The sequence below is a fragment of the Neofelis nebulosa genome, chromosome 13 (genome assembly GCF_028018385.1).
Source record: "Neofelis nebulosa isolate mNeoNeb1 chromosome 13, mNeoNeb1.pri, whole genome shotgun sequence".
NCBI lineage: Eukaryota > Metazoa > Chordata > Mammalia > Carnivora > Felidae > Neofelis > Neofelis nebulosa.
In genome coordinates, this window is record NC_080794.1 from 78,001,715 (window position 1) to 78,024,985 (window position 23,271).

The 23,271-nt window shown below is 48.3% G+C and overlaps 1 protein-coding gene across 1 annotated transcript; it reads left to right on the forward strand.

Annotated features, from left to right (window-relative positions):
* The first annotated feature begins 31 nt into the window (after window positions 1-31).
* On the forward strand, window positions 32-23,271 carry LOC131493423 (pancreatic lipase-related protein 2-like). Its single transcript, XM_058697885.1, has 13 exons — window positions 32-224; window positions 498-546; window positions 2,961-3,115; window positions 4,798-4,923; window positions 7,603-7,737; window positions 8,456-8,567; window positions 10,030-10,149; window positions 11,339-11,458; window positions 14,185-14,303; window positions 16,442-16,571; window positions 18,986-19,097; window positions 19,985-20,152; window positions 23,155-23,271. The coding sequence occupies exons 2-13, from the start codon at window positions 498-500 to the stop codon at window positions 23,216-23,218; spliced, it is 1,410 nt and encodes a 469-aa protein (XP_058553868.1). The 5' UTR covers window positions 32-224; the 3' UTR covers window positions 23,219-23,271.

Consider the following 23,271-nt stretch of genomic DNA (forward strand, 5'->3'; position numbering starts at 1 on the left):
CCACCCGGGTGCCTCCCTCCTTGAATTCCACTTTATAAACAGGCCTGCGCTCTGGGCTGGGCGGCGGTATGTGTTTACGATAACCTGAGTTCCAAGCACGCATGTGCGGAGCACTATCTCGCCTCCCCCATTCTCTCCTCTAAGGAGTCCAAAGGATACAACCTGGGTATAAAAGCCACCGGCCGACCTGTTGGGCTGTAAGAGGAAGCTCTGGCTGCCGCATAGTAAGTCACGGCCCCTGCGTGGGCAGGGGGCTCGGGGGGCTGAGGCTGCCAGAGGGACATGGCCCAGAAGGGGGGACAGCCGCTACAGTGGGAACACCCTGAGACGCGGACTTAGAGCATTGCTGCCCAACGCCCTGGGTGCGGGGAGGCGTCAGCCTCAGTCACGGGCCCCGGCTGTGCCCCAGGCTTCCTCCCCTGTCCGGGCTCTGGGACTGACAGCCTCATCCCTGGGCGCAGGGGTGTCTCTGCGTGTCTATGTTTTTGTCTACCTAGATGCTGCCTTCTTGGACCATCGGACTTCTGCTGCTGGCCACAGTCAGAGGTGAGGATGCTGTCACCGTCCCTTTGGGGAGAAAGCGACTGTGCCTGGGTTGGTCTCTGGGGTGAGGCTGCTGGAGACATTGCCATCATTGTTACCATCGCTGTAAATAACAGCATTATCATTATTGCAAGACAAGCAACATGGCCATCATTCGGGGAGTGTTGACTCTGTGGCCACGTGCCTGACACAGATGACCCCGGGCAGTCAGGCCGCTTGGTCCTGTTCCCTGCAAAGGCTCCGGTGGCTGAGAGGTGTGCGGCAGAGGGAGCAGGTGGAGGGTGAGACGATATCGGCTGGCCTCTCACACCCTCGGTTCCTCGAGTGGACAAGTGCACGTCTGCAGACTAAAGCTACATGGATGTGTGCCCCTGAGAGCTTCTGGGCCGGCAGGCCTACCCCGATGAGCCCGTCTTCTTGCCCGGGGCCCCCACGTTCTCTCCTTACTGGGTCTCTGTTGCCCCAGCTCCGATCAGCCCCTCTCCTGTGGCCTCTGTCCAGATTCAGATACGGATTCCAGGATCTACGCCTCCTAAAACAGAAACAACCTCCCTGGCCACCAGAGCCCCGGGGACCTCCAGCCTGCTTACTGCCCATCACCCCCACCTCCTCACAGGTGTGCCTCACAGGTGCACTCGGGGCCTCCCTCTCTGCCTCACTTCCTCCCATCAGGCAGAACCCCTCACTGCCTGGCATGGCCCCCCCCAAGCCCAGCTGGAGCATGCTCTTGCCGTCTCCTGGCATCCCTGCTGAGGTTTTCTTCTGCATCCAGACTCCTCCCCCTTGCCCCCAGCCCCCCACTCTGGGACTTCCCTTCCATCCTGGCCTTGGAGTGAGACCGGGCTCCCGACAACAGAGTCTGGGGTCGGTGGGGCTGCTCCTCTGATCTCCTTTGCTGATCTGCTGCCTCCTCCTGCCCCAGACTTGGGCATCCCCCAAAAGTCACTCCCGGGCACCCCCCTTTGTTCTTGGCCTCGGAGCTTCCCCTTTGCCCAGCCTCTGGTTCCCCACCCTCCTGAGTTCCAGGGCCTCCCGCCATGCCTCAAACTCACTTGTCCCAAACCAGGCTCAGACACGACCTCCTACTCCCATCTTCCCGCCTTTGCCTTAATTTCCACCCCTCCCTCAGGCTCCCCCTCCTCAGAGCCGCCTACACTAGTCCCCGCCAAACACCTTCATGAAACGGAGCCCCCAAGCCACTCACCAGCTCAGTGCCCCCCAGCACTTCCCCACCCTCCCCCTAACAGCCCCAGCGTCCTAACCTGGCCCCCACATTCGTGCATTTACCACCTGCGGCCAGGCCAGCGTTAGTCTCCTGCCACCCTTCCTCCAGGGCTGTTTCGGCTTCCCAGAGTGAACTTCACCCCATCATTAACTACTCCTTCTCCGTTAGATTTCCTCTCTCTCAGGGCAGGGTTTGAACCTGATCTGTCTCTGTCTCCTCAGCACCTAGCTTTATTCCCAATTAAACTCCGCAGGTTCAAACCCTGGCTCCACCACCGGCTGTGACCTTGGGCAGCTTACTCTGTCTCTCTGTGCTCTGGTTTCCTCATCTGTAAAACGGATGTAATAATACAAATTCCTTAACTCACGGAGCTGTCTTGAGTCTTAAATGGGATAATACTGGTAAAGTGCTAGTGTGGTCTCTGGCACCCAAGAGGGACACCCACTGCAGTCCTCTGGGTTTCATTAGGTCACCCTCAGTGACAATTTCTTGGGGAAGTGTTTGTGTTGTGGGCTGGAGGATGGACCCTCAGATTTTGGTGTGGTTATCTGGGTCATCAGTTGCATGTATTAAGCCCCTACTGTGTACACGATGATGCAAAAAGCTACCTTTTCAAGGAACGATAGGGAAAATCTGAAATGGCAGAGAATAATTTGGGGCAAAGGTGTGTGTAAAAGGATAGCATGAAGTCATGTGAATTGGACAAGTACCCACCAATGTCTACCGTATGCACGGGCTGGTGCTGGATGTAATGGAGACGTCCAGGTGAATTAAGAAGCATTAACAGCTTCACACTTGAGAAATAGCTGATGCTTGATGCATGCATGTCAAGGGCCATCTGGGAGTTTCCTGGAAGAAGTAGTTTTAAGGCAGAAGGTTCCCGGGAATTCTCAGTGATTCCCCAACTGGCCTAATGATAAGGGTTAAATAGCACTAAACATGTTGTTTCCAGCAGCCCACCCCAGACCCTCTAAATCAGAATTTCTGAGGGAGGGGCCTGGGATTGTGTATACGTGACACACGTAGTCGCTCCCGGTTCCCCGGTGATTCTCATCACCACAAAAGTTTGGGCAACAATGACTGGCAAAGATAAAGGCCAACACTGGCCATAACCAGGCCTGGGTTCTCCCTGAAGAGTCCTCTTGTGTAGCTGAGATGACATTGCTACTGTTCACTGCTCTTCCTGCCCCAGGAAAAGAGATCTGTTATGGACATCTTGGCTGCTTTTCTGATGGAAAACCATGGACGGGGATCCTTCAGAGGCCTTTAAAGTTATTTCCCTGGGCTCCCAAGGACATTGACACCCGCTTTCTTCTGTACACAAATGAAAATCCGAACAACTTCCAAGTAAGAGTGGGCGTGGAAACACTGCCCGGTGGGTGGATTTGGGTGCCCACAGTGGAGCCTTCACATGGTGGTCTAAGGAAAAATGCACTGCCTTGGAATTTTCCGGATGATGTTTCCGCACCAGTGTTTGACCTAGAGCCATCTCAGCTCTCAGGATCATAACCCCCTATGCATATCTAATGACATCTACGGACACCCAGTCTGGAAACTAACATATTCACAAACATTTGTGCATAGGGCTTGAGGGGCTTCCTGGCATCAGCAGCTTGTCCCTGGGAGGGAATGAGCGGCATTTGTAGAGAAGCCCAGGCCTGGTGTACCCGTGGGAGAGTCTGTCTTCTTCCTGCACCAGGCAGTGGAGGCAGAGAGGCCCCTCAATGGGGTACAAGTAGGGAAGTATAAATCCTTCCTGAGGAGCTGGAAGACCGATGGGGAAGAAGGGATACTTAACCACAAAGGACAAAAGGTGGGGACCCTCAGAGCACCCGTTAGTTCCCAGGAGGCCTGCCAGGTGGAAGCAGGACAGGCTTCCTTCAGGTGATTACCAGTGATCAGGAAGAACCTGCTGACAATCCAAGCAGCTGACAGCCCCAGTCCCTGGCAGAGTTTAAAGAGCCAGGTGTCTATCTATAGGTCCCTGAGGTCACCCACTGTGGGAGTCTAGGGGACTCAGCGCTCCCAGCTGGGAGTCTGCTTGCACGTGGCTATTGTGCTGTGTTTATTTCGGGATCCTTCTTCAGGCGTCTTGCCTATGGGGTCCGGTAGAAAGGGGCTTGAGGGCACTTGGCAATCTGTTCTTAAGTCTCAGGACCTTGAGATGCCCCCCGAAGGCTCCATTTGAGCTGAATCTCCCCCTTTAAGCCTGGTATTTCTGGCCCACGAGTTTTTCATCTTTTCCAGGCCAGAGATCTCTTCCGTATCCGGGGAAGCCTAAGGGCCCTTTCTCAGGATGATGTTGTTAAATGCATAAAGTGAAATGCATTGGATTACAAAAGACACCAACTCTATTGAAAAACAGTTACCAGAACATGCTCGATAAATATGTGCTGCTTTATTATTTCACTAAATAACAAGATCTAGCAGCTCATCTAATAACTACTGTAATTTAAAATAGTAATGAGTCTAGGGGTGCCTGGGTGGCTCAATCAAGTGTCTGACTTTGGCTCTGGTCACGATCTCGCAGTTCGTGGGTTCGAGCCCCACATCAGGCTCTGACAGCTCAGAGCCTGGAGCCTGCTTCAGATTCTGTGTCCCCCTCTCTCTCCGCTCCTCCCCTGCTTGCACTCTGGCTCTCAAAGGTGAATAAATAATAAATAAAAAGTAAAAAAAAAATAGCAGTGAGGATAAATTATTTTAAGGTACCTGTAACGATTGTAAATGTAACATGAAAATATCTGTGACTTCTACTGGTGACAGAGTATGTTAATACTACTACAGTTTGTTGCCTGACTTCATAATGAACAGAAATGTTAGATGTCAATTAGGGGTTAATGAAAACAGAAAGTCCATGAACTTGGACTTTCTGAATTCTGTCCTCCAACCCCAGGTCAGGAAGGCCTGTTCTAGCCTGACCCAATCTCATGGGAGTGGAACCCATGACCTCAGTCTTATTGGAACTGACTCTAACAGCTCCGTGGGTTGGAAAGGCCAACATTCATACTCCTCTTTTGTAATTAAACCAGCTGATCACTGCCACTGATCTAGACACTGTCGAGGCTTCAAACTTCCAACTGGAACGCAAGACACGCTTCATCATCCATGGCTTCATAGACAAGGGGGAAGAGAGCTGGCTGCTGGACATGTGCAAGGTAGGTGCCCACCCTCCTCACCTGGCCACTCCGTAAGGAGATGAGCACCCAGCAGCTAGGTTCAAACACTGCAGCTCCAACATCCCTGAGACTGGGAAAGGAAATACTCAGGGAGAGAATTGTCCTTTCTAAAACCACCAAGGAAAATCTGGGTTCTCAGGACATCCATTGCCAAGTTCTCCCAACTCAATAACTTCTAGACAACCAGCTCCTCTTGAGGCTGAAAAGAGCCACAGTCTAATCAGAAAGTACCAGAGGTGGAGACTACAGCAAATTACCTGACATTTGTCTTTGATGGTTTATAGAAAATCCCTGTGTGACATAAAACCACTTAACTTTACCTTCTAGAGCTTTGCTATTCAATAGAACATTCTGTCCTGATGGAAATATCCAAATCAAGAGCCACTAGCTACCTGTGCTTATGGAGCATTTGAAATGTGGCTAGTAGGACCACAGAGCTGAATGTTAAAGTCATTGGATTTCAATAAATTTTGGGGGGATTTTAATGGATTTTAAATAGCCACATGTGGCTAGTGGCTATAATAGTAGACAGCACAGCTCTAAAGTTATCATGAATATTAATAATGAATTATTATTCATAACATCCATTTCCCGAGCATTTACTATGAGCCTGACACTGTGCAGGTATAATCATTTCACAGTGCTTGTCCCATTTAATCCTCCCAGCAACACTGTGAGGAAAATATAGTTATTGTTTCCATTTTGTAGATGAGCAAATTAAGGCACAAAGAAGTTCAATACTTGCCCAAAGTTGAATCCAGACTCGGAAAAGCAAAACCAGATCTCCTGTCCTTAAAACACCAAAATCCTGTGTATCTAGAGATTTAGCCCGCAGAAGGTGCCCAGGGCCATGGTTCTCTGGGGCTTAGTCTACACTGAGACCAACTTCACCAGCTTCTGTCCAAGGGCTCTCTTCTTCTCTTGGAATTGGGGTGGTTCACACATGCCCCTGGAGTCCCAGAAGGAAATTGTGTAGACCTGGAGATGGAAGAGTCAGGTAGACGCAATCTGTGGGGGATCAGCTTAGGAATCCCCAGGGTCTACACCAATGGGTTAACAAGGCACAAAGAAACACAAAGTCATAAAATGCTCGCACCCGATTTTGGGTAACCAGATTGGCGCTCCAAGAAAAGGGAGGCACAAAGGTGCCAAGAATAGTGAGGCACAAAGGTGCCAAGAATAGGGAGGTGCAAAGGCACCCCCATATAGGGAGGGGGTGCTGAACCCCCAAAAATATATAGAGAGAGGCAAAGGCCTGAAATAGAATCGGCACAAAGGTGCCCGATACATAGGAATGACAAGATTAGATATTCAGGGTGAAAGCACCCCAAGTTTAGTACTACAGCAGAAAGCCGCTTTCAGAGGAGAATAGAGCCAGGGCAGGTAAATTGGTGAGCTGGACTTTGGATGACTGCGCTTCAGGCAAAGCAGCCCAGAGCGGAGATGGTTAACAAAGGAAAAGGTGCCTTGTTAACCCTGAGGTTATTCCCCCTGTCTGTCTCATCCCCTAGGCTGGCAAAGATTAAACAGGCAGGGTGCCTCCTGTCTGCTGTTAACAACCATCTACCCATCTGCCCGGCGCCTGCAATTTGTTTTATATTGACCCAAACCCCAAACACTGTATATCTTCAAAATCCCCTTTTCCCCCTCACATCCTCAAATTAATGTTCACAGTTTCTTTGTCTCGTTGTGCAGGCCCATCACGTTTGTAAGCCTTCTGATCTGAATAAATATGAGGCAAGGACACTTATTCGTGGCTCTTGTCTTTTTCCCGGACATTAGCCTTCTCTCTTTTTAATCCTGTGTCCGCTCTGTTGCTAAGACAAAAGAGAACATTAGACGTAGAGTCTACGACAGCAATCCACCATGATGCCCCAGTCTCCAGCCAACTCCTCCCCATCTCAAACCAAGTTCCAGTCCAGGGCACCCCAAAATGAACAAAGTATATGGAGTGGCCCTTTCTGACATTTATTTTCCCCCCTCAAGGGACCAGTATCCGTGCTTGGGCAAATAGACTGTGGTCATAGCACATGATATAAAAGATGCATATATCCGAGAGAGCTGTATCCTACCTCAGTCTAAATTTTCTTATTAAACTTGTCTTTCAGTACCTTAGATCTCCCATCAAAGCATTGTCGGGAACATACAAGCATTACACCCATGGCTTCAACTCTCTGGTGTAGGGGTCCACAAACTTCCTGTGGAGAACTAAGGAGCAATTACTTTTGCATTTGTGTTCAATTTGGGTCATATGGTTTCAACTCACCTCTTTTAGCTCAGAAGCAGAGATAAACAATAAGTAAACAAAGTATGTGGCTGTGTTCCAATAAAACTTTATTTATAAAAGCAGGTGAATTTGGCCCTGGGGTAATAGTTCACTAATCCCTGATCTAGTAAGTGATCTTTTTGATCTGGCTGTGTCACTAAGTATCTATGAGACCTTATAAGTCATTTAATCCATTCCAGGCCTCAGTTTCCACATCTGTTAAAGTGGGGATAAGTATACCCATTTGATAGCGATGTGGTGAAAAGACAAGTGTCAGGAATATTAAGTCTCTGGCACAAGTAGGTACTTGATGGGTGTGAATTCCTGTCTCTGGAGTGTACAACTGGTGGCTGTTAATAAACTGGTTTCTCCTTCTTACTTGTCTTCCCCAGAAAATGTTTCAAGTGGAGAAGGTGAACTGCATCTGCGTGGACTGGAGACGTGGGGCAAAGACACAATATACCCAAGCGGTGCACAACATTCGGGTTGTGGGAGCAGAAATAGCTTTCTTAATACAACGGCTGTCGGTAAAACCCTGCCTGGGCCACATCCCGTGGGTGGCGGGCAGAGAGGGGACAGGCTAGCACCGCCTTGACCTAAGAGGCAGCCTAAGGACCCCTGGGCCAGGGGCAGGCCTGGAAGCCCAAAAAGGGCGTTTTCTAAGGTGAAGCTACAGCTTTCCTCTCTCCTGGATTGTCCTGAAGACTCCTACTTATGGGGCCCGAGGCAAACTAACCTCTCTGAGCCTCAGTTTCCCCTTCGGAAATAAAGCCTGTTTATTTCACGCAGGCTGTTCTGGGAATTCCCAGCGCACACTGGGTCGCTCAGCGACTCTCAGCTTAGATGTGTCTTCAAAATCACCCCAGGAGGGAAGGCCTCTTACAGCCTCTTGGAATGTGTATTCCGGAGAATCCCAGAGCCAGGCCCACCAGCCACGCTCTCCCAGACAGGCCGATCTCCTGCAGGAGACCAGGGGAGGGCGCCCAGCGGTGGGGCCTGGGTGGGAGCAGCAGCCACCCCCCCCCCAACCCCCCCCCCCCCCCCCCGCAACTACGGTTCCCGCCTGCAGTTAACGCGGTGGCCGCTGGTCAGCACTGTTGCACCGCTGGGGCCGAGTCGCGCGGGGGTGGCTCCTCCGGAGTTTCCAGCCCGGGTCCTCCCCCCCACCCCGCCTCCGGTCCCGGTGCCGGGCGCCGGCGCGCATCCCCACCCGCCGGCGGGACGTGACTCGGCATCCGTCCGCAGACCGAGCTGGGCTACGGCCCCGAGGACGTGCACCTGATCGGCCACAGCCTGGGCGCGCACGCGGCGGCAGAAGCGGGCAGGAGGCTCGGCGGCTGCGTGGGCAGGATCACAGGTGCGCAGCGCGCGGCCCCGACGGGGTGCGGGCGGCGGGGGCGAGACCAGAGCGCGTTCACGCACGGCCCCGCGCGCCGCGACTGGCCGAACCCGAACGGACTGTCGGTGGAGCCCCGACTTGAATCAAAAAATAACTGACCATGTTTTCACGTGTATTAGAAAACACCCGATTGTAAATAAAAATACACTCATATTTTTTAAAAAGAAAAAGAAATTAGCATATTGAACCCATGACTTCAAGGTTATTATTGCTAGAGTAATATAATAATAATAAGTGATTTTTTAAATGTTGATTCAGCAGTTCCACAAGTATGTATGCTGTGCCATGCACGGGCAAAAAATGAAAGGGGCTATCTGAAACTTGCCACGTTGGAGGTGCTCAGTAAATACTGAATGAATGAATGAATGAATGAATCATTTAGCAAAAGTAATGCACACAAGACAGACACAGCTGGCTATTTATTTTGTGCGAGCAAATCAGTGTGTGACTTTGGCAAACAGTTGCATTCAACATTTAACGAATGGCTCCTTTGCTCAGGACGCTGCTGGCATCGGATAAGAAATAAGGGGATTATATAGTTTGTGTTTCTGTAGAATTTTTCAGTTTGCAAAGTCCTTTCTCTTACATCATTTCAAGGGGGTTTCACAATAACCCTGTAAGAGAGGTTGTTGTGATTCCTGCTTTCCAGATGAGGAAACTGAAGGTCAGAGAGGACAGGTATTTGCCCTTGAGCAGAACCAGGGCTAAAGACGGGTCACTGAGTCCTGGGTGCCCAGCAGCTTCCACCCTGCCTCTCTTCAAAGATGAACTGGGCACAGCCTACTTCAGGAAACCCACAGTCTGGTCCGAGAGGCAGACGATTCAGTAGGCAAGTAAAATTCAGAGCAGAATTAAAGAACACAAAATAATCCTACACAATGTGGATGGTGTGTGCTGAGAAACGAGGGGCTACGTTTTCAGAGCGGAGGTGGTATTTGAGCCCCGTCTTGGAGAGAACAGATTTTTCAGGGAAGAACGGGGCGGGGGGAGGGTGAGCAGTAGGCTGGGGCTAGTGTAGGCAGCCACAGAGGACTAGACAGTGTGGGGCTGGGGGACCCGGGCCTGGGTGGAGGTGGGCAAGGCCAGGAGCTTGCAGTCTTGGAAAGCAGGGACCAAACAGTAACAAGTGAGGGTAAAAAGGGTAAAGGCGATGAGGGAACAAGGGGGCCACCTAGATCCTGCTTGGAGCCGGGCACCAGAGACTTCTGGATGTTCTTTGACGGTCAGTGACCCCACTGTTAGCCTTTCTGTCTCAACTTCTCTCTCCTAAGCAGACCAAGAGCTACAGACCCAATTGCCCACATCATGGCTACTGAGGTCTGGGACTCTGCCCAGGAATCCCCATGGATTTTGTGGGTACAGGATTTAGATCTTGGTTTGTCCTAGAGTGTGGCCTCACTGCCCAACTCCCCCATTTCAGGACTGGATCCAGCAGAGCCATGCTTCCAGGGCACTCCTGAGGAGGTTCGGCTGGACCCATCGGATGCCATGTTTGTGGATGTGATTCACACGGATTCTGCTCCCATGATCCCTTTCCTAGGTGAGTTCCTCATTGAACCTCTTGGTGACCAGCCATCCCTGATGAGAGTAAGTCCAGGCGCCCCCGCATACACATACTGCAGGGGTGGCATTCAAAATGGTTAACTGCAGGAATGTCTCGGGCACGAGCTGTCGAAATGGGTGCCAGCCATGAATAAACAGCCAGTATATTGCCAGTGGATTCAGCTTGCCACCCCAGGTCAAACAAAAGATACTTCTGCAGCCTAGAAGGCTATCACTTAGCCTTCATACCTTGTGTCCTTTCCGATCTGCCACTACCCAGCGTGACAGATGTATTTCCTATTGACGTTGGACCTGTACCTGCAACATGCAAAGGTTGTTTTTTTTTTTTCACTTCTTTTGTCAAAGCTTTGGTTGCAGTGTGTTTTGTTAGAGATTAAATATATCCTTTTATCTAATCCTTCACAAGTCCTTGTTCTTTTTTCTTTACTTTCGTATATAACCACTTATGAAACGTGCCAATAGAAGTATGTTTTCAAGGATAACTATATCGCTTACTGAGTACCATATACTGCATTGAACATTTTATACACATTATCTCATTAATCATAACAACCCTAAAAAGTGAGTATTACTATTTACAATTTCATTGCTGTGGAAACTGAGGTTCGACACGGTCAGGTAATTGCCCAACATTACGGAGTCTAGAAGTACAATCAGGCTGTGATCGCAGGTCTGCATGCTTCAAAAACCAAAACTCCTAGCCATTGGGCTGGGCTCTCAAGATGGCAATATAATGTCATGTGGTCTCAATAGAACAATATAACATAGAAGTCAAAAGTTTTAAATGAATATAATAATAAAAATGCACCAGTCTTGATATGTATCTGCTGGTACATGTCAGGGCATGTCAGTATTGTTCAGGGTCTCCCCAAGACAGACAGACAGACACACACACACACACACACACACACACACACGTGAGCACGCTCACCCAGAGCCTAGCTTCCCTCTCATCTCTCTTCCCATGTGCTCTCCTCCCTTCTTGTCTTACCAAGTGCCCATCTCTGAGCACTTTCTGGAGAGCCACAGACAGGATGGCTACACCCGGGAGAGAATTTTCCAAGAAGGTTCTGGCTGCAGTTGGAAGGAATTGAACACTGTCTGTGTCCACAGCCTAACGTTGGGGCCACTTACCTCCCTGGTCACCTCTGCTTCCAACATTTCAGGTTTTGGAATGAGCCAAAAGGTGGGCCATCTGGATTTCTATCCAAATGGAGGAAAGCAAATGCCTGGATGTCAGAAAAATGCCCTTTCAACCATCGTTGACATAAACGGACTATGGGAAGGTACGTGAGTGAGGAAAGCAAGACAGCAGCTGTTCCTGGTGGGGAGAAACGGTGCGTGGTCTGGGCTGGGCATTTCCACAACCATGTCATGAGGTCTTTACTCTGATTAGCCCCATTTTACAGACAACTAAACTGAGTCAGTAAAGTTATAAAGCTTACCCAAGACCACCCTGGATTTAAGCCCAATTTCTGGCTGCAAAGCCTGGACCTCCTGCCCCGTCCTGGACCATCTCCCCCTTGTCAGGATGCTGAGACTTGGAGGGACCTGCATGCTGCCTAATACCCAGCTCGGGCTCTGGCCTCCGTGCCTGTTCCTTGAAGAATGCTGGGTGTAGGCAAAGGTCTGGGCTTAGGCTTCCTTGCCATGTGCTGTGGTCAGGTTCTAGGCCCAGAAAAGAGCTAGGAGGAAGACAAAGCAGGGGCGTGCTCTGAGGGTTCGGGGAGCAGGTGCTTGTAGCGTGAGGCCCAGGGCCTGGGGGAAGAGCCTTGCGTGGGTTTCCATTCATCTGAGAGGACAGGCTCAGGACCCTTAACGTTAGGTGGCCTAAGGCATCATCTGTGTTAGCTGCCCTTGTTCTGGCCTTTGGCTATTCCTGTCACCCACCCCTGAGACCAGGCTTTACTGCCCTCCTGAGAGTGGAGGCTCTGAGTCTGTGGTCATTTCATTTTAGTATCTGTTTGTCTGAGCTGGGAGTTCCTGGCGCCAGGACGCCAGGGACTGTGTCAGGGGCATCCCAGACCCACCAGGATGTAGCCGAAAGCAAGCACCCAGCGCTGTCTGTTCTGCTGAGCTCAGTGACCTTCAGTGGCGTTTTTATAATCCTCGACCTGATTGCTGAAGCCACAGCCAGCATCCACTGACAGTAAACGGTGCTTTAACTCCCTCTCGGCTCTGCACCGGCCAACTCCAGGGACAGCCTCCCGGAGAGTCACAGTAAGGGCTGCCCCCTCCCAGAAGTGACTAAGGGCTGCTCGCTCCCAGAAGTGACCAGCAGTCCACACATAATAGGAGCCCAGGCTTAACGAAAGAGGCAGTTTCGAGTGAATAAGGCCAGGAACACTGGAGCGTGTGTCTATTGTATGGAACCCTGAGTCCCCCAGGCGCAGGGCGGAGGAACAGTTAAGTCTGCTTGTTCCCCTCTGATGGGATCCCGGGGCAACAGTTTGGGGTGAAAGAAACAATGAAGTCTGAAACAGGTTCTGTTGTCTGGTAATGAGTGTTGGTGTGGGCCACACTGAACCAGCTTCTGCAGAAAGTTCCTGGGCATGGAGAGCCCAGAGCTATTGGGGGGCTAACCCCGTCACTGCTTCCCAGACACAAAGGGGAGATGTGCCTTTTTCCAGGAGCGGTGGGGGAACCCCCACCAGACTCCCCCCCCCAAAGTGACCCCCAGCTATGTCTGGTGTCTCTGTTCATCAAAAGTTTTGTACCGAGAGCTGGAGAAGTGAAAAAACGATTTTCCAAACAAGAAGATTTTGGTTGAAAGAAAAAGATGATAAATAAAATGCAGTGAGGGGCACCAGTTAAGCATCTGACTCTTGATTTCAGCTCAGGTCATGATCTTAGGGTCATGAGAGTGAGCCCCACGTTGGGCCTGCTTAAAATATTCTCTCTCTCTCTCTCTCTCTCTCTCTCTCTCTCCCTCTACTGCTTGTTCTCTCTCTAATAAATAAAGTAAAATAAAGTAAAATAAAATAGGTATGAGTGGCCAGAGGCCCCAACAATCTTACTGTCCACTGCTTTTAACTTGTGCCTGGAATTGTAAGAAAGAAGAATTTCTCAACCTGGGACCAAAGGCACAAATAAGCTTGCTTCACACGAGAGGCCTGCCAAGGGTGTCCAGAGTTCAAAAGTTGTGGCCTGGCCAGCGGGCAGAATGCAACCCACAGCAGTATGTGATTGGTCCTCACAGTGACTATTTAAAATTTTTGTTAATGTTTGTCTATTTTTGAGAGAGACAGAGTGCGAGCAGGGGAGGGGCAGAGAGAGAGGGAGACACAGAATTCGAAGCAGGCTCCAGGCCCTGAGCTGTCAGCCCAGGGCCCAACGCAGGGCTCGAACTCCCCGACTATGACATCATGACCTGAGCTGAAGTCGGACGCTTAACCCACCACTGAGCCACCCAGGCGCCCCCACAGTGACTATTTTAAAACTGGGAATATACTGCTATCATTTAAACATAGAAAGGTTTCCATGTAAGAGTCAAGATGCTGGCTTCTCATGAAAGATCGGAACAAGTAGTCTGGGCCTTTACCATACAACTGGCCGGGCTGTGTAGGATCCCTTTAAAGACCGTTGCTATTCTCTCTGTCTCTGTCTCTGTCTCTGTCTCTGCATATACATTTCTCACTGCCCCCTGCAGGACCCCCAGCCCTCATCATTTCTTTATGTTCCCTGCCCGGGCCCCCAGAAGATTTGACAAATGTGCTCATTATCACCTGTCACTCCCCAACACTTGCTGGCCCTTGAGTAGGACCTTCTTGGCAAATGGACACAGGGGTGAGGAGAGGAAAGCCACTCTGGCCAACCACCGTTCCTAAACAAGTCCCCAGATTTCCTACTTGCCCCTAAGTATGGCAAAGTCAGTGATAAAAACTTCACAAAGTCAGGGCGCCCTGACACCCATCTGTGAAATGTGGAAGGAGGGGTTTCTGCTCAGTCGGAACAGTTCGGGCTTCAAAAGTGAAATGTCTCCTGTGGGCTCCCATGGCCTTTGCTTCCTCAGGAACCCGAGACTTTGTGGCGTGCAATCACCTAAGAAGCTATAAGTATTACTCAAGCAGCATCACCAGCCCCGACGGCTTCCTGGGCTACCCATGTGCCTCCTACAATGACTTTCAGGAGGTAGGTCACCCCCGGGGCTGGGGGAGGACAGGTTTTGTCCCTGTGTCTTGGAACAGAGCAGAACTGTAACCTCATGACTAATGGGAGGAGGTTCTGGAATGCTGAACCTCACAGAGTCTTCCTCTCCCGGGGACAGGGTGGGCAGGAGGGGACCTGCCTGCTGGGTCTTCCCTAGATCCCAGCTTTTCATTCTGGAAAATTCCCAATCTACACAGAAGTCAAAAGAAGAGTACATGCATACCTGTACACCCATCACCTACATGCACCGATGGTTAACTCTTTCTATGTATGTATACGTATAGTTTTTTGTCTAAATTATGTAAGAGCAAACTCAAGACATTAGGACTCTGCTCAGAAATACTTCAACATCCATCTCCGGAGAACAAGATCATTCTCCTACAGAACAACATTCAAGAAATTGTTAAATTGATACACTAATATTTTCTAAAATATGGCCCATATTCGAATTCCAAATATCCAAATCATGTCCTCCAGAGCTGTCTTTTTCTTTCTTTCATTCTCCCCCCCTTCCCTGCCTCCCTCACTTTCTTCTCCTCCCTGCCCCTCTCCTTCCCTTCTTTTCTTCCCTTCTTTTTCTTCCATTGCATTTATTTATTTATTTTTGAGTCTCCTTTAATCCAGAAAAGTTCTACATCTTTCACTGGCCTTTCAAGACACTGACCGTCATGAAGATTCCAGGCTGAGTGTTCGGCAGAATATCCCACAATCTCGACTCATCTGGTTATCTCTTCGTGATTCACTGAGTGCTCTCGACTCCTCAGTGTGTCACAAGCAGGGGCACTGGCATTTATTTAGTGGCACTTCGTCTCATTATTTGAGGACGGACAGTTTGATTACTTGTTTGTTTTTTTTTTTTAATTTTTTTTTCCAACGTTTTTAATTTATTTTTGGGACAGAGAGAGACAGAGCATGAACGGGGGAGGGGCAGAGAGAGAGGGAGACACAGAATCGGAAAGAGGTTCCAGGCTCCGAGCCATCAGCCCAGAGCCTGACGCGGGGCTCGAACTCACGGACCGCGAGATCGTGACCTGGCTGAAGTCGGACGCTTAACCGACTGCGCCACCCAGGCGCCCCTGATTACTTGTTTAAGGTTTAAAAAAAAAAATCTGCCAGATTTCCCCATTATAGAGGTACCGTGTCCCCAAGTGCTCTGTGAGGTGATATTAATTCTGCAACAGCAAGCCGGCGTGAAGGCGTGCGCTGCTTCCCTGAATCAGTTAGTATTCTGCGGTTGCAAAAGTTTGAAGTTTCAAAATGCTTTCTTCTCCAAAGTAAATGTAAAAATATATTTACACTCACATGCGTTCCTGTCAAAGTTAATTTTGAAAAATTAACCGTCTTGGGTTGAACTAACGTCAGAAGGACTGTGTGAGGATCTACTATGCAGCTCTGGCTGTGCTGGTTCTTGTTAGGGCATGGGTAATAGTATCCAGCCCCTCCAGCCCTTGTCTTAATGCTTCCCAAAGTGCGGGATAGCTCTGCACACCATGGACGATGGATGTGGCGAGGGCAAAGAACAAGGACCGGCGACACTGTAGCAGAAAACGTTAGTCTGATCTGAACAGAGCAAACCACCTCCTCCAGGCCCAACTGATGAGCTACCATGTGGGGAACGCCAAACGGGGATCATTTATGTAACGCACATTCGAAGGAAGACGGTCACAGATCTTCTCTTCCTCCGCTCTTTTGAATAACTTATTTGTCCCATTTACTCCTCCTGGAAGATGTCTTGCCATTCCCGTCCATATTTTAACATTATTGCTTCATGGATATGACTTGTCTTCCCAACTCTACTCCGGGTTTTCTGGGTACTTCTTTGGGTGCACAGCAGCGTGTCACACAGTTCTGTGCGTGACTCAGAGGATGGATGCATGCGTGTTGGTGGAGGAGTGGAAGAATGGGCAGATGGATAGGTGAATGGGTGGGTAGATGAGAGGATGGAGAGGAAATGAATGGGTAGATGGATGGTTGGATGGGTAGGTGAGAGGATGGATGGGGGATGGATGTGTGCATGTAGATAAATACAAGGATGGATTGGAACATGGATTACTTGCTTGCTAGAGTGAGTGAGTGAGTCAAAGCCCAGCATGAACAAACAAATTATGTTTTTTCACTAGGGTAACTGTTTCCCTTGTCCACCTGAAGGATGCCCCCAAATGGGGCACTATGCTGACCAATTTCAGGGGAAAACCAGAGCTGTGGGACAGACCTTTTTCCTGAACACAGGAGACAGTGGTAACTTTACGCGTAAGTTTCCATTTTACTCTTTTAAAACTTTTGCAAATAATTTGGAAAGGTGGAGCGGCCTAATTAGTCAGGACCCCTGCTAGCAATGGCCAGAAACTCAACTCCAGCCAGCTTAGCTGTAACAGAAGGACAGTAGAATGGCATTGTCTCTCCTCATGTTTACCCCCATAGCCAATAATTCTGATCAATGGAATGAAGTACAATGATTGGCACAGGCTGGTCATGTGCTCACCCACCCTGGTGGCAAAAAGCATGAATCAATTAACAGAAGATGATCGTGTGGGGCAAAATCACTGTAAGTCAAGAGGTCACGCCAGTGATGATCTGTCATAGGAGTACCCTACACAATCATGCATGCATATGCACACACATACACACACACACACACACGCTGTGTTTGTGTTGTTATTTTGCCCAGCTTCTCACCAAAAAGAAAGTACAAGATGGTGAAATCATCAAGATTCATTTGTTATAAGTAATAACACAGGGGGGCTGAATAGCAGTTGCTTTCCAAGGGAGTTATAAATTAAAAAATAATTATACAGCACTTTACAAAACACTTTCCACATGTAGCATCTCATGTTAATCCTCACCAAACTTAGGAAAGATAACAGCTTGGCAGTATCTATAAAGTCTCATGTGTATATTCCTTCAACCCAGTCATTCTCCTTCTCAGGCGTACCTTAGGAAAACGCTTGCATAAGAAGGTGTGCTCAGAGATGTTCACTGCGGCATTGTATTTAATGCTAAAAGTTTAGTGATGAGAAACCTAGATGCCCACCAACTGGTAAACAACCAAGTACTATATTTAACCATGAAAAGCAAAAAGAGGGGCGCCTGAGTAGATCAGTCGGTTGAGCGTCCAACTCTTGATATCCGCTCAGGTCATGGTCTCATGGTTCATGAGATGGAACCCCAAGTTGGGTTCTCTGCGCTGACCGCATAGAGCCCGCTTGAGATTCTTCTGTCTTTCTTTCTGCTCTTCCCCTGCCCATGCTCTCTCTCTCTCTCTGTCTCTCAAAATGAATTAAAAATAAACATTTAAAATAAATAAATAAATAAAAGCAAGGAGAGAGCTCTATGTACCGAAGAGAGAGATCCTCTAAAGCATAGTAAGTGAAAAATGTGAGTGGCAAACGACACGTATCAATACAACAAATGCAATACAACATGAATCAGCCAGGGTCCTGACAGGAGAGAGAACTCATCGAAGTGGTTCAGATGAAGAGACTTGTTTGAAGGATCCACTCTGAGAGGTGTGGGCGGGGTTAAAGGAACAAACAAGGGGTGCTGAGGCGCCCAGAATCTGGTGGCTGTGAGGTCCTGGAATCGGGCTATCACAGAGACAGGGAGTTACCACCGGACATCTGGTATACAATAGGAGGCCGCAGGGGAGCATGAGAGACGGTTCCACCCTTTCCTCCTGCTTCCTGATCTCCTGAACAAGTCTCTTATTGGCTGAACTCAATAGAAAGCCAGTAGCAGAGATCCCTGGTGGCGGTGGCCTTCCAGAACACAGAGCAGGACAGAAGAGGGTGGTAAATCTGTGTGGGGGTGGAGACAGGTGGGGACAATAGAGAATAACTGTGCATCCTATTTGTGGAAGGGGAAACAAGCCTAGATATTCTTTTGTAAACTTACCCCTGTATGTATGAATGCTCAGGGAAAGCTCCGGATTAGGGTTTCTCTACCTCAGCAGTACTGACATTTTGGGCTGGATCATTTGTCGGTGTGGGGGTGGGGGCTGTAATGCATTACAAGATATTTAGCAGATCCTTGGCCGCTAGATGCCATCAGCAGCCCCCTCTCCTGGTGTGACAACTCACAGTGTGTCCAGACATTGCCAAACGTCCCCAGAGGTGCAAAATCACCCCTGATTGAGAACCCCTGGACTTGATTAAGTATAGACATCAAAATGGTTACCTCAAGGACAAACTTGACATGGAGGGCAGGTAGATGGGGTCCTGATGAAGATTTTGGGATTTTTGTAAAATTTTCAAAAAAATAAAATAGTTCATTGCATGTGAAAATAGTGAATAACGAGAGGAGAGGAGCTGGTGATTTATCCCAATGGTGCAAACATCTCCCTGTCCGGATGGCCTTTCTGTGTAATGATGTGAACTTCGGGCACACACGTGCAGTAAGAAGCTGTCTGTCATCCATCAGGGCGTGTGCTTTGCTGTATTGGCAGGAGATTGTGCTGAACAATAGTATTTTCTTCCCCCTGCATCGCTCACCTCCACCTAGAATCTGAGTGTCTGGGACTCCAACTTCAATGAAAGAAACCACTGTCACCTTCCCCCCTTACCTCGCATCGTGGGGGAGATTCAGAGCTTGGAGCAAGAAGGCTTCCATGGGGTGATTTTTTTCCTAACAAGATGAATTCATTGAACTGATTGTATGTCTTTGGACAGGTTGGAGACATAGGGTGTCGGTCACACTGGCTGGAAAACGGAAAACAAGCGGGTACTTCAGGATTGCTTTGTATGGAAGTAACAGGAACTCAAAACAATATGAAATTTTCAAGTAAGTTTGACAGTAAAGTGAAGTGGTCCTACTTTTCATAAAAGACTATTCCTAAGATATTGGGTATCAACTTTGTAAATCTGGCCATCTATTATACAGAACCAGTGAATCTTGGAGTGTCGTTGCTGGGGGAAAATATTAGCATCTAATCCAATCATCCCATTTTGCAGATGAGAAAAGTGAGGCCCAGAGAGAGGGAATTCACTCTTTAAAAGGAGATATGTGCTAACTTCTTTTGCAATGTCAGTCATTGCTTTCTGACTTAGGTTTAATGGCTATCAAATTCTTCAAAGGCCCGTTTATGTGGCGACTGCTCCCAACACATACCCTCTCCACCCCCCACACATACATACATATCAAGCTTCTTGTTGCTATGGTAACCTCAGCACCTAGCTTCTGCTGGGCATAGGAGGTGCTTGGTAACGAGGTGTTGTATGAATGCGTAACTGTGCTACAAAATCACGTTCTGGTTTTTGTACTAACTTTTACATAACACTTTTCATGTTAAGTGAAAGTTCTTCGACACCTTTCTCTGCTCCATATGAAATCCTAACAGAAGACCTCTGTGGAACCACATACATCTTTAAACATATGACATTGGATTAGTTAGTCCTGTAGTGTAATCATAGGGTAAATATGCTTCCCCAAATACTTGATTTCCCCTAAGGACAAATTAAGACAGTACAAATCTCTGGTCCTGTATTTTTTGAAGATGTGTTCGTCACAAATACAGTTGTGTTTTAGCAGCCGCTGGATGTACACGAAGTCATTCAAGGTATTTGCAGAAAACCAACAATAGCAGCCATCGTTTGGAGAAATGATAGATTGCCATCATCCTATGTATTCGTATATCCAGCTGATACAACATTTTATGTCTGTGCTTTCAGAGGATCCCTCCAACCACATGCAAGTCACATGCGTGACATTGACGTGGACATCAATGTTGGAAAAATCCAGAAGGTTAAGTTCCTCTGGAACAACCATGTGATCAATCTGTTCCGGCCCAAGCTGGGGGCTTCGCAAATCACGGTGCAAAGCGGTGAAAATGGGACTGAGTGCGTATCTCTTATTCCACATACGTTGTATTATCTATATTTACTTGTCAATCTATCCATCCGTCCATCCAGTGACCCACCTACCCATCTAAATAACCATCTACCTATCTGTTCATCCCTTTCTGTCCATCTGCTTAAACATTCACCCATCCATTTATCCAATGGCCATCTATCTAGTCATCTGTTTCTTTATCCTTCTGACCAGCCATCCAGCCATCCATCCATTATCTACCCAACTATTCATCTCAACTCCCCCATCTATCCATCTGATTCACTTTGAAAAATCAAATATCATTTTCCTCAGGCCAAATTCAACTTGGCAGGAGCAAGGCATCAGTTAGTTATAAGGCATAGATTTGAGAAACAGGCCAATATGAAACTGTTTTATCTCAAACAATGAGAAAAACGCCTGGGCAGAACTTGTAAGAAATCACTAAGTTAATTCCAGTTGGGGTGCTGTTCACAACGTGAATTGGTTTGCTTGGAGACTGTGGCATGAAAAGGATAGGGAGTGGGTTAGGATCTAGATCACAGTAGCAATCTCTCCTTATTCAAGGGAACAGAATCTTATTTGGTATGGGGTTCTGGGAGAGGACCTAACTGTGTTTAAAATATGGAAAGGGGCGCCTGAGTAGCTCAGTCGGTTAAGCGATGTACTCTTGATTTCAGCTCGGGTCATGATCTCACAATCGATCCATGCATTGGGCTCCACACGGACAGTCCACACAGAGCCTAATTTAGATTCTCTCTCTCCCTCTCTCTCTGCCCCTCCCCCACTCATGCTCACTCTCAAAATAAATAAACTTAAAAATATTTTTAAAAATTTTTTATGTTTATTTATTTTTGAGAGAGAGAGAGAGAGCAAGACAGAGACAGAGAATCTGAACAGGCTCCAGGCTCCGAGCTGTCAGCACAGAGCCCGACACGGGGCTCAAACTCACAAACCGTGAGATCATGACTCGAGCCAAAGTCGGATGCTCTACCGACTGAGCCACCCAGGCGCCCCTAAAAAACATTTAAATACAGAATGAAAGAAAGCCATCTTCAAAGAAGAGCATCATAAAATAGTAGGATGTTAGAGTCTGAAGGAAGCTTAGATACCACCTCTCAACTGCTCTCATTTGGAGATGAGGAGAGTAGATACAGAGATTCACAGAACTCGTTTGAGACCATATAGGGAAGCTGGAGGGAAGAATACTGGACCACGAAATGTTTCCAAAAACACACACCAAGACCATACTCAGCTGCACCACTTAACTGTGCTAGCCGTAAAAACCTTAGTATTCTAGATTCCTCCACGTGTTGTTGGAAGGACCAGATGTCACCGTGGCTGTGCCAGTGTTTTCTATGCTCCAGACCATCAAGCACAGCACAGACTTAGACCCAGGTCTTTTGACAGCGGGTCCCGTCCGGCTCACACAGCCAGACGTGGCACTGAGGATCTGTCAGGCCAGGTGTTACAATGCATGGTGGAACTGTCTGGATTTCACCGTGGTGAGGTGGGGGGTGGGTGGAGTTACTGTTGTCAGGTACGCTACAGCCCACACACTGTATATTGCAAGTACCGAAGTCACCACCTCACACAAGGGATCCCTTGTCGAAGAGCTACATTCTGCAGGTGAGCCGAGGGAAGGCTGGTGTGGTCAACCATTCTACGTTAGCCAGGGACACCTCAAGGGCCAGAGGACCCAGGGAGTGCCCTGCATCTCATGGCTGCGTGGCTGCCCCAACCTGACCAGGCTTCACCCCTCAGGAGTGACAACCCTTCACGATCATTTTTTTAAATATCTTTATTGAGATATCATTCCCATACCGTACAATTCACCCTTGAGAAGTATATAATTTAATGACTTAAAAACAAAATTTTTTTTAATGTTTATTTTTGAGACAGAGAGAGACAGAGCATGAGCAGGGAAGGGGCAGAGAGAGAGGGAGACACAGAATGTGAAGCAGGCTCCAGGCTCTGAGCTGTCAGCACAGGGCCAGACGCGGGGCTTGAACTCACGAACTGTGAGATCATGACCTGAGCCGAAGTCGGACGCTTCACCGATGGAACCACCCAGGCACCCCTTTAATGACTTTTTTGACATATTCACAGAGTTGTACAATCATCATGTGATCAATTTTAGAATATTTCATTACCCCAAAAGGAAACCCCATACCCATTAGCCGTCACCCGCTAATCTCCCTGTCCCTTTGCCTAGCCCTAGGCAGCCACCAGTCTCCTTTCTTTCTCTATTGATTTTCCTGCTCTGGACATTTCGTAGAAATGGAATCATATAATACGTAGTCCTTTGTGACTGGCTTCCTTCACTCAGCATCATGTTTTCAAGACCCATCTATGTTGTCACATGTGTCTGTACTTCATTCTTTTTTATTTCTAAATAATATTATATCACCACATTTTGTTTATCCATTAATCAGTTGATGGACATTTGGGTTATTTCCACCTTGGGGCTATTATGAATAACGCTGCTTGTATACAAGTTTTCATGTGGACACACGCTTTCATCTCTCTTGGGTATATAGGAGCGGAATTGCTAGGTCATGTGATAACTGTAGGTTTAACTTTTAGAGAAACTACCAGACCCTTTTTCTGGAGAGGCTGCCACATTTTATATTCCCAGAAGCAGCATATGAAGAACGTCCATGATCTTGACTCTACAGGGAAAGTCTTCTCTGGGAAGGCTAGGGTGCCCCTGGGAATGCATTGCCAGGCCCATCAGGGACTCTCTTGGTTTCGACAAAAAAAGAAAAAAAAAAAAAAAATCCTGGGTCTGACGCAGCTGATTCACTCTCAGCTCATTAAGAAGCCAGGGGGGTGGAAGGATGTTCTCTGAGTGGTTTTGCTTAGAAAGAATCCCCTGAACTCACCTTGGTAGAGCAGACCCTTCCAGTCAAGGGATCTGAATTTCAGGGGGCTGGCTAGCTGCTGTTTACTCATCTGGGGTCACGTTTCCACCAGCAAATGACCCTCATGCTGAAAATGTTTTCCTCCGCAGGCATAATTTTTGTAGCAACGACACAGTGTCAGAAGACGTTTTACAGGCTCTTTACGCTTGTTAAAAACGTGGTACTCTCTTATATCTTTGCGGAAATAAACTCTTTAACGCCCGCGG

Bases quoted from the DNA above. Each gene is read 5' to 3' on its own strand.
- LOC131493423 (XM_058697885.1), top strand. From the start codon at position 498: ATGCTGCCTTCTTGGACCATCGGACTTCTGCTGCTGGCCACAGTCAGA. The intron at 10,150-11,338 runs GTGAGTTCCTCA...CCAACATTTCAG, and splicing joins TCCCATGATCCCTTTCCTAG to GTTTTGGAATGAGCCAAAAG. The intron at 20,153-23,154 runs GTGCGTATCTCT...TTTCCTCCGCAG, and splicing joins AGCGGTGAAAATGGGACTGA to GCATAATTTTTGTAGCAACG.